The sequence below is a fragment of the Neoarius graeffei genome, chromosome 20 (assembly GCF_027579695.1).
Source record: "Neoarius graeffei isolate fNeoGra1 chromosome 20, fNeoGra1.pri, whole genome shotgun sequence".
In the NCBI taxonomy this organism is placed as follows: Eukaryota; Metazoa; Chordata; class Actinopteri; order Siluriformes; family Ariidae; genus Neoarius; species Neoarius graeffei.
The window spans coordinates 51,986,211-52,000,594 of NC_083588.1; the positions used below are offsets into that span (position 1 = coordinate 51,986,211).

The 14,384-nt window shown below is 43.0% G+C and overlaps 1 protein-coding gene across 2 annotated transcripts in view; it reads right to left on the bottom strand.

The window, feature by feature from the left end:
• Window positions 1-556: 556 nt before the first annotated feature.
• Window positions 557-14,384, bottom strand: part of LOC132868781 (myosin phosphatase Rho-interacting protein) — a 33,325-nt gene continuing 19,497 nt past the window's right edge. For both annotated transcript variants that reach the window (XM_060901953.1, XM_060901955.1), the window contains 11 exons: window positions 14,187-14,296; window positions 13,617-14,061; window positions 8,830-11,133; window positions 8,427-8,574; window positions 7,959-8,064; window positions 6,734-6,893; window positions 5,479-5,586; window positions 1,352-1,438; window positions 1,123-1,228; window positions 956-1,029; window positions 557-871 (listed from right to left, as the gene is read on the bottom strand). In XM_060901953.1, the coding sequence (XP_060757936.1) occupies window positions 809-871; window positions 956-1,029; window positions 1,123-1,228; window positions 1,352-1,438; window positions 5,479-5,586; window positions 6,734-6,893; window positions 7,959-8,064; window positions 8,427-8,574; window positions 8,830-11,133; window positions 13,617-14,061; window positions 14,187-14,296 (3,711 nt within the window). In that variant the 3' untranslated portion in view covers window positions 557-808. The remainder of the gene's footprint in view (window positions 872-955; window positions 1,030-1,122; window positions 1,229-1,351; window positions 1,439-5,478; window positions 5,587-6,733; window positions 6,894-7,958; window positions 8,065-8,426; window positions 8,575-8,829; window positions 11,134-13,616; window positions 14,062-14,186; window positions 14,297-14,384) is intronic.

Here is a 14,384-nt window from a genome sequence, read left to right on the forward strand (position 1 = left end):
TATTTGTCTCTGATACCTGAACACATGGTCCAAACGCAGCTGAAAACACTTGAGTATTCCTTTAATTCTATTTGGAAAGAGGTGGTGGATGAGTGAGAACAAAGAACTACACCACATCCTTCTGAAGAAAGGCAGTATACAAATAACTTCCAACACAGTTTGCATTGGGGTTGTGTAATGGTTAGCGCTGTCGCCTCACAGCAAGAAGGTCCGGGTTCGAGCCCCGTGGTCGGCGAGGGCCTTTCTGTGCGGAGTTTGCATGTTCTCCCCGTGTCCGCGTGGGTTTCCTCTGAGTGCTCTGGTTTCCCCCACAGTCCAAAGACATGCAGGTTAGGTTAACTGGTGACTCTAAATTGACCGTAGGTGTGAATGGTTGTCTGTGTCTATGTGTCAGCCCTGTGATGACCTGGCGACTTGTCCAGGATGTACCCCGCCTTTCGCCCGTAGTCAGCTGGGATAGGCTCCAGCTTGCCTGCGACCCTGTAGAACAAGATAAAGCGGCTACAGATAACGAGATGACAGTTTGCAATTTTTTTTTTTTATTTTTAATTGATTTTATTTAAAAAAAAAAAAAAGCCAGATCAAGCAGTAGTTAAATGTCAAGTGAACTAAAAATGCTATAAAATTTATAGCAAATATGCAATGGACCAGGAACAGCTGAAAAAGTCTCATCATAACACAAATTTAAAAAAAAAAAAAAATCCATTAAACCCATTACCTTTATGTACAAATATTAAATTAAAGCCCATATACCACATAAAATTGTGAATAGCGCACACAGAATACAGAAAAACAAACAATCAGATCTTTATTTACTGCCCGAGTTAAAATCTTCATTCTGTCCTGAACAGGCGAGATGTTCCTTCAGACTCTGAGAAGGGAAAAAACAAACAAACAAAAAAACCCAGAGTTAATCATTTCATTCTCCTGTTATGGACATATTCAGGGTTCTAACCTTGGATCTGGTTGGTTGGTTTAGTTTAGTATGGTTCTTCAGGAAGTCAGGATTACTTCTTGATTTCATCACATCTACAATATGAACATAAATGTGTGTGTTTTATTGGAGGGGTACGCACACATGCGCGCACACACATACACACACGCATACAAGTGTTTACTCACCAGAACTGTGGCTCCATTGTCTGTAATTCTCAGCATTGTGCTTTACACAGGCAGTTTGATATTTGACTCCGGAAATGCTCAACTCATCCAGCAGCTTCTTATAATGCTGAAAAACAATACTCTGTAAGAATCCTGGATACGTTATTCAGTAAATCCACATGCATATGGTGTCCGTTTATCATCAGTGCAGCTACAGGATTCATCTGATCAGGAATGAAAAAGAAATTACTCTGTTTGCAGCCTTCAGCTCCTCCTTTAGTGAGCTGATCTCTTGCTTCAGACACTGAATTTCTGACTCCTTCACTCTTAACGCCACCTAAACACACACACACACATGCAAATTTATTTATTTTTCATTTGCAACCTTATGTCTAATCTATAAACTCAGACCAGGGGCTAACTGAAATACCAGTCCAATTCCCAAACTCAAAACACGCATACACTGAACCCATGTATCAAATCTTCAAAAAAATAAAATTTGCTATTGCCAAAAACATTGAATAATTACAAAATCTTATACCAGTTGAACGTTTGGACACACCTAATTCAATGTTTTTTTGTTTTTCCCCTTTATTTTTATTAAGGTCACTTCATGTCTTAAGGTAAAGATGGATGTCGTTTCTCTTTACTTACTTGAGCGGTTCTTGACATAATATGGATTACTACAGCTGTCGAATAGGGCCATTTACTGTATTTTTTTAAAACCATTTCTTCCCAGACACACTAAGGTGGCAAGAAATTGCACTAATTAACTTTTGACGAGGCACCTGCTAATTGAAACGCATTCCAGGTGACTACCTCATGAAGCTGGTTAAGATGATGCCAATAGTGTGCAAAGCGTCATCAAGGTAAACGCTGGATACTCTGAAGAAACTAAAAATATGAAACATTTTCTTGTTTACCACATAATTCCATACAGGTTCCATGTTATTTAATAGTTTTGGCGTCTTCAGTATTGTTCTACAATGTAGAAGAGTGTCAAAATACCAAAAGAACCTATGAATGAGTAGGGGTGTTCAAACCTGTACTCATCTCATCATCTCTAGCCGCTTTATCCTGTTCTACAGGGTCGCAGGCAAGCTGGAGCCTATCCCAGCTGACTACGGGCGAAAGGCGGGGTACACCCTGGACAAGTCGCCAGGTCATCACAGGGCTGACACATAGACACAGACGACCATTCACACTCACGGTCAATTTAGAGTCACCAGTTAACCTAACCTGCATGTCTTTGGACTGTGGGGGAAACCGGAGCACCCGGAGGAAACCCACGCAGACACGGGGAGAACATGCAAACTCCACACAGAAAGGCCCTCGCCAGCCACGGGGCTCGAACCCGGATCTTCTTGCTGTGAGGCGACAGCGCTAACCACTACACCACCGTGCCGCCCAAACCTGTACTGTAATATTTTAATAAATCAATGTCTAACAACCATGCATTTTTGCTTTCATTGTTAACTATTATTAGAAACAAGGAATTCCTCTTACAAACACCTCGACCAGTTTAAGGTCAGTATGTGTACAACTGTTTATATGAACCATGAATTATCCTTCTGGATTAGGAAGAGAAGAAAAAAAAAAATACACAAATATATTTAAGCAAAAACATCCAACTCCCAAATGTGAAAGTGCCAATAGGCCAAAAGTAGCCCAGTTTGATGGCAAAATTGTGCAATTAGCAACCTTGACCCTGACCCCATGTCCTGAACTGTCTGCGCGCACGCACACACACACAGGACTTGCTAGACCAAGCAGAGTTAATGTTGCTTCTCCCAAAAAACTGATTTTCCTAGAAACAGCCCATCCAAGTGGTCCATTCCTCTTAAAATCAATGCTATTTATTTAAAAAAAAAAATGGAACATCCTACTTATGTGCTTATAGTTCCACGTAATGTTGTGGAACATCTGAGAAACAACTTCCCATCATCACTTAACAGTTATTCCACAAAATCAAAGTTGTACATGAGCTGATGCTGACGAGGCACGTAGCACCAAGCTGGCTATAAGCCATGTCTGACGAGATTTATTGGAATAACTTTTATTCTATCCACGTTCACTGGATTTTAAGAAACGGAGCATTTTTATTTTTAGCAAATCTGATATAAAAACTTTATACAAAAACATCTGACAAAATCCACTTAGAATGTAAACAAACCAGTGAAATGACAGTAGCAATCTGTGAAAAATGCTATAATAATTCTTGAAAAGATACATTCTTACCAACAAATACCATATTTTGTTGCTGCTTTTTTTGTGCATTTTCTTCTTCTTTAGGGTTTTTTGGCAGTTAGCAAACCAACTTAAAAGGTGCATTACCACCACCAACTGGGATGGAGTGTGGAACAGGAGCTAACAGGGAGGGGCGCTATATTCTTTTATCCATTCTGTTTTATTCAAATACTTGATAAAAAACAAAACCCCAAAAATTATTTCGCCCTCAGTTGGTTCAGCAACATGCGCCCCCGTTTTGTTTCTCTCTACTCACGGTATAATTTTCACTGACGTCACGGCATTCCGGGGAACGCCCTCCAGCCGCCATCTTGTGGACAAACAAAACGGACCATCGCCATTACCGGCTACGTTATCTCGGACGAATTTATGAAGTTATATAGTCAGTTTTCTAAAATAAAGATCAATGTCGGCAAAATCAAGCAAACAGAAGTATATAGATACATTAGACGACATCTCACGACAACGGTATGCAGCCAAACTGGCCTTGACTGGGGGAACTGACCCCTACGAAGTGGACAAAGATGCATTTTCAAGTGACTATACAGGGCTGCCAAAGCCTGAAACTGCCAAAGCCTGCTCCAAAGCCTGAAACTGACTTCATCAAACTTTAAAGGCTGTCTGATATATACAACTTTATATATTCACAGCGCGCCTTTTGTCAGATGCCGCCTTTTTCACGGCTGAATTGCGCAGATCCGATTTTTTTTTTAGGGGGGCCGTTGGAGTGTCTGATTATAATTTCAAAGTAAATTCTGTATTAAAATTACTAAATAAGCAAATCCGTTACAGTCCATGAAACAGGAAGTATAAGGATGAGAAAAAAAACAGTTTAAATCGGAAAGCTGCGCACATTCGCGCAGTCCTGCACACCGCTCGGGCTGCGCAAATGTGCGCAGCTTTCCTATTTAAACTGTTTTTTTTCTCATCCTTATACTTCCTGTTTCATGGACTGTAACGGATTTGCTTATTTAGTAATTTTAATACAGAATTTACTTTGAAATTATAATCAGACACTCCAACGCCCCCCTTAAAAAAAAAATCAGATCTGCGCGATTCAGGCGGCATCCGCCAAAAGGTGCGCTGTTTGCATCCCAAACACAAATCAAATCATACAGAATAGACCCAAAATGTTTTTCAAAAATGACCCTTGCGTGAGTGAAGTGACAAGTTTCAAATAGAAACGTGACAAACAAGCGATAAGTGTACATTACAATGTAAACGTACACTCAGCGGTTCCAGTTAGGCATTCTCCAGAGATTGTTCACATGATGTTTTGGTTTCCAAAAACAAACAAACAATTGATTGTTTATTTAAACAACTTACCACTTATAAAATGATCGGAGCAGACTTTGCTGTGTTTGGAAGGCTGATAATCCTTGCGGTTGATTCTCGCAAGCCATAGATTCCTCCTTTGCATGCTGAGTTTCTTTGTTTGCTCGCCTTTGTGCTCCCGTACAGTGGGAATTCCATAAAAGCTCCGCTTGACTTCATCATTTGACCTATTACGACAGCCGTGAATACAACAGGTGTGCACCATTGCTAGCTTTAAATAGCCTGCTTGGGTTCTTTTGAAGACTTTGTACTCGCGCGTTACAATGTGTGCTCAGTCACCCGTACAGTAAGCTTGACCCGCAAGATGGCCGCCACTAGGGAATCCCTGACCCTGTGACGTCATGTGAAAACTATCTGTACAAGCTGATAGCCTAGTCATAGTAGTAGTGTATCCAGAGTGCACGCTTGCTCATATCCAGTGAACGTGGATAGAATAATGTACGTTATCACCACCAGCTATAAACAAACAGTCGCTCCCTCAGCAGCAGTCTTTTGAAATTTTGACATGAAGGAAAAAAATTACAGCTCTAACTCGGACTATTACAAAAGCACCAAAACTGGAGACTCCTTCCAAAAATGCTAAATAACCATCTCCTCATAGAAAGGGTCCCATAGACAGCATTATTTAAAAAAAGGCCATTAATAGAAACTTATTTCTTACAGCCGAACTGTCCGAGCCCACTTTCTGACCAGGTCCGAGTATCCAACAGTGCTATAGTATAGTTACCAATAAAACTTATAAACTATGCTTCACCGTACAGCAGGTGTGTGTAGTAAATGATTGAATGATTTTACCTCCAGCTGAATCACATCTTTGCCCTGAGAGAGCTCTGCGTGTTCCACTCCTCCAGTCACACAAGACTGTATTTGAGAGAGTTCAGCCATCAAGCACTTATTCAGCTCCTCGGGTACAGAATCATACAAACACACACACAAAATTTCATCCATTTACTTGACACAGTGGTGGTTCTGATTTTGCTTCAGAGAATCAGCAAACCTTTTTTAAGCCCCAACTATTACATACAAGTTTATGTATACACTCTGCATTAGTAAAGTTAATATTCCTGATCAGGCCCGCCGACAGGGGGGGGACAAACGGGTATGTTGTCCCGGGCCCAGGAATGGGTGGGGCCCAGAACTGGGCTCTCATGAAGTTGCGATTATTTTATTTCATTTCAAAATGTGTTGATTTGGGGGAGAAATGTGCTATATTTGCATTCAATAAATGATTTATAGATCTTTTGCCTTTATTGTCTTTGAAAAAGGCATCAAGAACCCCCTACCAGCCCTAATGCAAAAATGGTTTGGTCTGACTCTTTGATTAAGGGGAAAAAAACGACATCATTTGATCATAGCGCTTCGACAATCAGCGTTCGTGCCATTTGCCAACATGCACAAGTCAGGAGCACAGAAAAGAAAAGAGAAAAAGGAAGAAACCAAGAGACTCAGGGGCTCACTGCATAAATATTTTAAAAAAAGATTCGGATGATGCAGCAGGTACTAGCAAAGGCAGTGGGGCAGCTGAGCCAGGTAAGACACAGCCAACTTTTTCCAGCCCCGTAAAGTAACCCCAACCAAGGCACGCGCGGCACGCAATTCATGTTACAAACGAGGGGAGAGCAAGTCACACTGAACACCATATCAAACGCACAGGGCACTGAATCATTTCATAACCACAACGGCTTAATAACATTGTGTTTCATATACCTGATTGAAGCTAAGAATATTCACATTAGCCCGCAATGTGGGTGGCCCGGGGGGGTGGGGGTGGGGGGGTTGTTAGGGGGGGCCCATTCAGAGCATTTTGTCCCGGGCCCAGCCAAAGCTGTCAGCGGCCCTGTTCCTGATTATATTACAACTATGGAGCATATTACAAATTGTAATTTTCCCATTGAGAACATTTTCCTATCCAAAATCCTTCTGCATTAATACACAGCACAAGATATTGTCTTATGACAAATGTACACCGACTTTGGTACCTTGCCTTGAAAAGGACTAAGGAAGACAAGCAGCTATGCAGCATGAACTGTAAATCTGATGAGGAATTTACTTGATTGCGTGTCTGGAGTTCCTGTTTGTCTCTCTCTACAGAGCTCCGGGCTTGTTGCTCAGCCTCTATGGCTCGACTCAGGTGTGCATTCTCCAGGCATTTCTGAGAGTACTGCTCAGATAACACTTTCAACTCCCTGTGTAGAGAGTCCAGCTCGTCTCTGAACAACACAAACACAAAAGATGGCTAAAATCCCAGAGTTCCTAGACATTTCATAATAAACCATTTCTGATGATTATTCTTTTGAGTTTTCAACAATACATTTCGATATTCTGCTTTAGAATGGTTTACAGACAAAGGGAACATACGGCACCAGTCTAAAGTTTGGACACACCTACTCATAGGGTTTTCTGTATTTTGACCATTTTCTACATTGAACAGTACTGAAGACATCAAAACTATGAAGTAACATATATGGAATTATACAGTAAACAAAGTGTTAAAAGCAAACTTTCATATTTTAGATTCTTCAAAAGTAGCCATCGTTTCCCTTGACGCTTTGCACACTATTGGCATCACCTTTAACCAGCTTTGTGAGGTAGTCACCTGGGCTGTTTTCCAATTAACATGTCCCTTGTCAAAAGTTAATTAGTGCAATTTCTTGCCTTCTTAACGTGTTTGAGATCAAATGGTAAAGAGGAAATAAAAACAGAGTAAACAGCCCTATTCGACAACTGTAGTAATCGAGATCACGCCAAGAACCACTCATCTCATTATCTCTAGCCGCTTTATCCTGTCCTACAGGGTAGCAGGCAAGCTGGAGCCTATCCCAGCTGACTACGGGCGAAAGGCGGGGTACACCCTGGACAAGTCGCCAGGTCATCACAGGGCTGACACATAGACACAGACAACCATTCACACTCACATTCACACCTACGGTCAATTTAGAGTCACCAGTTAACCTAACCTGCATGTCTTTGGACTGTGGGGGAAACCGGAGCACCCAGAGGAAACCCACGTGGACACAGGGAGAACATGCAAACTCCACACAGAAAGGCCCTCGCCAGCCACGGGGCTCGAACCCGGACCTTCTTGCTGTGAGGCGACAGCGCTAACCACTACACCACCATGCCGCCTCAAGAACCACTCAATTAAGTAAAGAGAAATGACCTCCATCATTACTTTAAGACACGAGTCTTTTAATTTATAAAAATAAAAGAAAAGCCACTTAATTATAAAAGGTGTCTAAATTTCTGACTGGCACTGTAAAGGTGCACACACTTACTTAAACTGGGCACGCAGCTTGTTGACATCTGTGTTGACTCCATTCTGCTGAGCTTTTTGACTTTTTTCCAGCTCCTCCTTATGAGCTTTGCGCATGGCCTCAATGGCTGCATATTCACATAAAGCACAGGTATGAATACAGCATCCTTAAAAAGGGCTCTAGGTGTCCCCAGCATAGCAATCAAAACAATGGAATTATTAACCAGCGAAGCAAAGCGATTATGTAAAAACATTAAAGTAAAAAAAAAAAAGGAAGAAGAAAGAAGAGCATGTCGGACACTGTGCTGTGTGCAATCGCAAGTAGCCTCATCAAAGATCATGGACCAACCCAGAAAGAAAACAAACCGTGCTCTCTGTTTGGCCACACCCACTCTAAGGTAGCAATACTGACGAACATTGTTTTGAACCTGAGCTTGTTCGGATCTACCAAACTCAGCAAGGGGTATTATGAAGTCAGTCAATCTCTTACCAGCAATTGTAGCATTGGTTTCTTCCTGGAGTACCCTCTCCTTCTCTTCCAACAGCTGTTCCACCTCTATCTGGTGTTGTCGCTGTATCTCCTCGATCACCCTCTGATGACTCTGCTCCATACTGCTGAAGCCAAGTTCGCAGGTAACCTAACACAATCAGCAGGGATATATACACAAACACGCACAATAATGCAACTCGGAACAAATCCCAGAGACTGTCTGGATTAAAACGCAATTGTTCTACGTTTGAATTGGATGTACCAATATGCATCATCACTCAATTAGTGAAATGTCACATCGAGAAAAAATAAATAAAATTGCATTGTTTCTCGAATGCAGCATCTTGGCTCAATCTAGTCTCCATGTCAGAAAAATGTAGTGAATACCTCTACAAACAAGTACCTTCAGTGCCTCCAGTTCCTTTTCATAAGCCTGTCTCAAGCTGTTTGCATCTCCTTTGCGAATCTCAGCTTCCAAGCATCTAATCTGTAGCTCCAGCTCACAGATTCTTTCCTTCATAATGATCACGGAATGTTCATCAACTCTGTTACTGGATTCCATGGCGGTCACAGACTGTGACTGGCTCTTTGTGTAGCATCCATGGAGACGGGTCATCTCTTCTTCATGGATTTTCTGAAGCTCCTGGAACTTTTTCTCAAACTGTGCCTCCAGCTGCTGCACTTCTTGTCCCTTTATCTGGGCATCTGTCTCAGCTGAGATACAAGCCAGTTCGGCCACCTCTATGACCACGCGATCCTCACGCAGCTTTTCCTCATAGCGCTCAGCCTGTTCTTGCAACAGAGCCTCAAGTCTGCGGCACTGGCGTACAACCTGCTCCCGCTGATCTTGCAAGAGACACACTTGCCGTCGCAGAGTCAGGTGTAGTCTGCTTGTCACGTATGTCAGAATGGCCTGGATCAGTACAGCCCGCAGGAGGACAGGAGAAAGCTCAGAATGTCCACCTGCATCGTCATCCAAAGGATGCAGCTTCCTGGAGAGGGCCTGGAGGGAACAGGCTTGTGACCGCAGCTCTACCACTAGACCGTCTTTGTCCAGCTTTTCATATTGCAGCTGTTCCTTGCATGGTACCAGTTCAGGCAGGCTGGCATCAGACAGCTGAAGTCTTGTTTTAGAACTAGTTTCTTCTTTGGCATCAAGTGGTCTAACCTCAGGCCCAAGATAGAATGGGACATTAGATGCTTGTGACCCATGCACTTCCTCTGGGTCATGTAGGTGGTTTGTGTATGTAAGGTATGCTAGTTCTGCTTTCATACACATGCTATAGATCTCAAACTCATCTAGTGAGCACCCTGCCTCACCCATCTCCTGATAGTATGAAAACAACTCAGAGTAGTTCCTTGTGACTGGCCCTTCATGCCTTCCATCATAAGCCTCTCTAAGGGTCTTGGTATGAGATTGCAACTCTGAAAGCCCCTCTAGGAGGTGTTTGCTGGGATGCTCAAGTGCAGAAGCCATCCTCTGGATGACCAGCGCTTCCAGAGACAGCATCCTGCTAATCATCCCTTGAGATAATGGCTTCTCTGGACTCGTACCATCTCTATGCAGGGCATCCTGGAGATCAAAGTCAAGCATCTTATTAGTCACCAAGTTAGCTTTAGTATTAGTAGCAGTCTTTTCCAGTATGATCCTACAACATTTTCCATTTGGGCTGTCATCTCTAGTACCTGGTCCTAATGACTCATTGTGTATCTGCACACTCCCTTGATCATCAACCTCATCACCAAGCTTTTGCTGACGTTGTTGGAGATGCACAGTAATGTCCTGAAGCCTCTCCTCTGTGTCACACAATTTGCTTTCCAATGCTTGCATCACAGAGATTACTTGTTCTGATTCATCTCCCTGTGCAACTGGTTGTTTCTCCAAATCCCCAAACCCAAAATTCTTGACCTTCTCCTCAGTGAAGCAACGCATTTTGATAAATGCTTCTTGCAGCTCCTGCTCCTTCCTGTGGAGGTTTTCTTGTTGCTCCTCCAGCTGGATTCTAAAGCGCTCTTCACATACCCTCTCACAGTTTTGCAACGTGCCACGCACAAACTCCAGTTCCTCACATACTTGTTCATAGTTATGCTCCATATCATAATACAGCGTCTCCTCGGTCTGAAGCCGTGCCTGCAGCCTACTCAACTCGCTGTCCGATTCCTCTAGCTGGTTCTGCAGCTCTTGGCACTTTCTCTCCAATTGCTCCACTATGCCCCCTGTTGGCTTCTTTTGCAGCATCGCTTCTGTTTGCACAAGCCGCTCCTCCAGTTCCTTCCCACGCTTCTCTGCATGCTCAAGACTATCATTGAGACGACTCCTCTCCCTTTCCTGACTCTCCTCCAGAAGGCGCAAGTGTCTCTGTAGGCAAATGTCTTTCAGAGCCTGCGCCTCTTCTGTAGCCTTCAGACGTTCTGAAACTTCTTCCAAACAATTTCGCAACTCCTCCAGCGCATTCTCTCGGTCCCTCAGGGTGGCTTCAGTTTTCTGTAGTTTTGATTCCATTTCACGTAGGCAGTCCAGACTGCTAGTCAACTCAGTCTGGAGGCGGGCCTCAGAGAGTTTATACTCCCTCCCCTCTCTCTCACTTCTCTCATACATGGCCTTCAGTTCCCTGCGGAGTGTTTGAAGCTCTAGCTCCCACTGCCACTCGGTTTGCACAGACAACGAGGAAAACGTGGTTGGTGATGTCGAGGTGAAAACATCAGTCTGAAACGGACCAATAAAGTCCAACTTATTACAGAAACAGAGTCTGAACGTATAAACATACACTAGCTATGCACAGAAATATGGGTGACACTTGAAGCAATATAATGCTTGAAGGCATTTTCTCGATACATTGGGATGAACCATAATATTTAGATTTGTTAAATAATCAAATTTCTACATTAACATTTAACTTAAACATTTATTTCATCCTTGGTAAGTCAGTTAGAATTATAAAAACTGTAAAACAAAATGATGCATGGGCGGCACGGCGGTGTAGTGGTTAGCGCTGTCGCCTCACAGCAAGAAGGTCCGGGTTCGAGCCCCGTGGCCGGCGAGGGCCTTTCTGTGTGGAGTTTGCATGTTCTCCCCGTGTCCGCGTGGGTTTCCTCCGGGTGCTCCGGTTTCCCCCACAGTCCAAAGACATGCAGGTTAGGTTAACTGGTGACTCTAAATTGACCGTAGGTGTGAATGTGTGAGTGTGAATGGTTGTCTGTGTCTATGTGTCAGCCCTGTGATGACCTGGCGACTTGTCCAGGGTGTACCCCGCCTTTCGCCCGTAGTCAGCTGGGATAGGCTCCAGCTTGCCTGCGACCCTGTAGAAGGATAAAGCGGCTAGAGACAGAGATGAGAAAATGATGCATCCAATTGGTCCTTTGGCTAGAACTCCTAATGTTCTTTGCAAAACCCTAAAAGCTTTCATCTCAGAAAAAAGTTTCTAGGTCCAGATAAAACCCCTTTAGAAAGCTAGAACCATTAACCAGCTAAAGAACCCTTGAGGAACCCTTTAAAAAAAAAAAAAAAAAAGAGTACTGGGACAAAATTACAACTAAAATCTAATCAGCTCGCTCTTATTATGGGGTACAATAAAGTTGATCAGTGTTATAAAAATTACACCAAGGTCCCAGCTAGCATCCTTAAGTGTTCTTTGGTTTGTCCCTCTGCTGGAGCATCAATACCCCTTTTCCACCAACAGTAAATGGGTTCTGTTCTGGTTCGCACCAAATTTTGAACCATTTGGAGCATTTCAGCCAAAAATAAATTGGTTCAGAACCTTAAAAGTTGGTTCCCAGCTGGAACCAAAATATAGCCTTTTTTTTTGCAGCACCAGCCATGTTGACATCAGTGGGCACGTCATTAGTTTGGAGAGGAAGCAGAGTACAGCAATGGAGAACACAATGGGAAAAGATACATCTTCAGAAAAAATGGAATGAAAAATATCTGCAATAACAGACCAAAAGCTCACAGGTAAATCAGTGTGCACCACCATCTTGCTACTTCTATTTACCAGGCTTGTAGTACTTGAGTCCAGGACTTGGACTCAAGTCCGACTCGTGCCCTAATTTTAAGGACTCGTGACTTGACTATTGATGACTCGGACTCCTGTATTAACTGCATTCGGACTTGTGAATTGGAGACTCGGACTTGCTTTATTTTTTGTAACATGCCATAATAATTTGGCATAAGGTATTTATATCTACATTAATTTTTATACTAATTTCGTGCAAGAGAATGTACATTCACCTGTTCATACGTCATGCTCAGGAACAAACTAACATTAATGGCGCTAAAATGCCTGGAGAGAAGCCCCCTAGGATTGTCCGCTTTGCTTATATAGACTTCTCGTGCAGTGGGAAAAAAAAAAAAATGCACTGCTACATGTTCCATATGCAGAAGAACTATTGAGAAGACGACAGGGACGACCTCGAACTTCAATCGTCATTTGGTAAGACTCCACCCAGAGAAGGAAGTGACACGCTATGTTCATTGCTCTGTTGATAGCGGGACTTGATTGCTAAGCGATGAACTAGCTAGTGTTAACCCTCTCTCATGTTATTTGCTCTGTTGATAGTGGGCGGGGCTTGCTGAGCAATGAACAAGCTTTATCTGTAGCCTATGAACTAAAATGGGGCAGTCGAGCAGGAACGTTAGTCCAACACAGTAGCAGAGATGGTTTCACCTAAAGGCAGCAACAGCCACAGTCACATGGTGTGGTTAGAGTCTTGTTCTCGGACTCGACTCGGATCAATAGTGGATTCGACTTGAACTCGAAATTTTCTTTAAAATGACATGGACTTTACTCAGACTTGAACACTGGGGACTCGAGACTGGAATTTGACTCGGTTTAGTGACTCGACTACGACACTGCTGTTTACTCCTGTTTGTATTAAAAGGTTCCATGTAGAATATTTACAAAGGAAAGCTTGAAAAGAGAAGGTTGAGGTGGAACTCCTTTAGGAACCCTGACCAATCCAAAAACAAACTGAGGATCCATCCCCCCCCCCCCCTCAGTGTTGACAATTCCTGCAATATTTTGTCAATCTCGACATCATATTATCTTATTGCCTTGCCCCACATAGACAATTAGCCTGTGGCATTTATTACATTTAATGAATAGCAATTTATATCTCACGAGATAAAATATTCTAGCTAGAAAACTGTCACATGACTTAAATGTTTGTCGCACTGACTCAGGATGAGGGTACCTCTTTCTTCTCTGCATTAGAAGTGTCATTTAAGACATTCACACCGTCAACCTCTGCATTCTTCTGATCACTTGGTTTACTGGCGACAATTCTGGATCTCCCCATGAACGGTGATGTATCAGAGGGCTTTGTAGTGTGTGTAGTCTGGCCCAGCTCAGGATGCACCACTGTGATGGAGCTTGCGATGGATTCTTCAGGAGATGATGCAGGTGCAGGGGGCACGGCATCACCACAGACAAACTCCAATCCCATTCCTGACTGCCTGCTGAGTCTCTCCCTTTTCTTCCGCATGTGACCATCAGCCCAGTCAAAGGTTTTGTAACGCCCTTCTCTGCACCAATCACGGACACTGCTCCTCTTCTCCTCCTCTGAACACAAGGAGTTTGAAGCCAAGGGGCATTTACATTCAGAAGCCATACCCATTAGCATCTTTTGAGGAAGAGAGCTGAGAAAGAATGAAAAAAAAAAAAAGTAATTTCACAACTTTGTAGGCATCACATGAAGAAATGGTACAAAAACAAAGGGGCACATGGAGGACTTTAAAAACTGGTAAATGGCTGAGGTTTGTACCATGTGACATCAGGGGCAACAGATGTCTGAACATTCTTCATAAGTGCCTGAATCCAGTTCTGGCGAATCCTCGAGGTCATTGCACAGAGTGTAAAAACTCCATCCTTAGTCTGCAAGAGGTTCAAAAACATGATCAAACCAAATACTTTTGTAGCGCACGAGCCAATATTAGTGCAAGTAGTAGCTGTATGCTGAGAA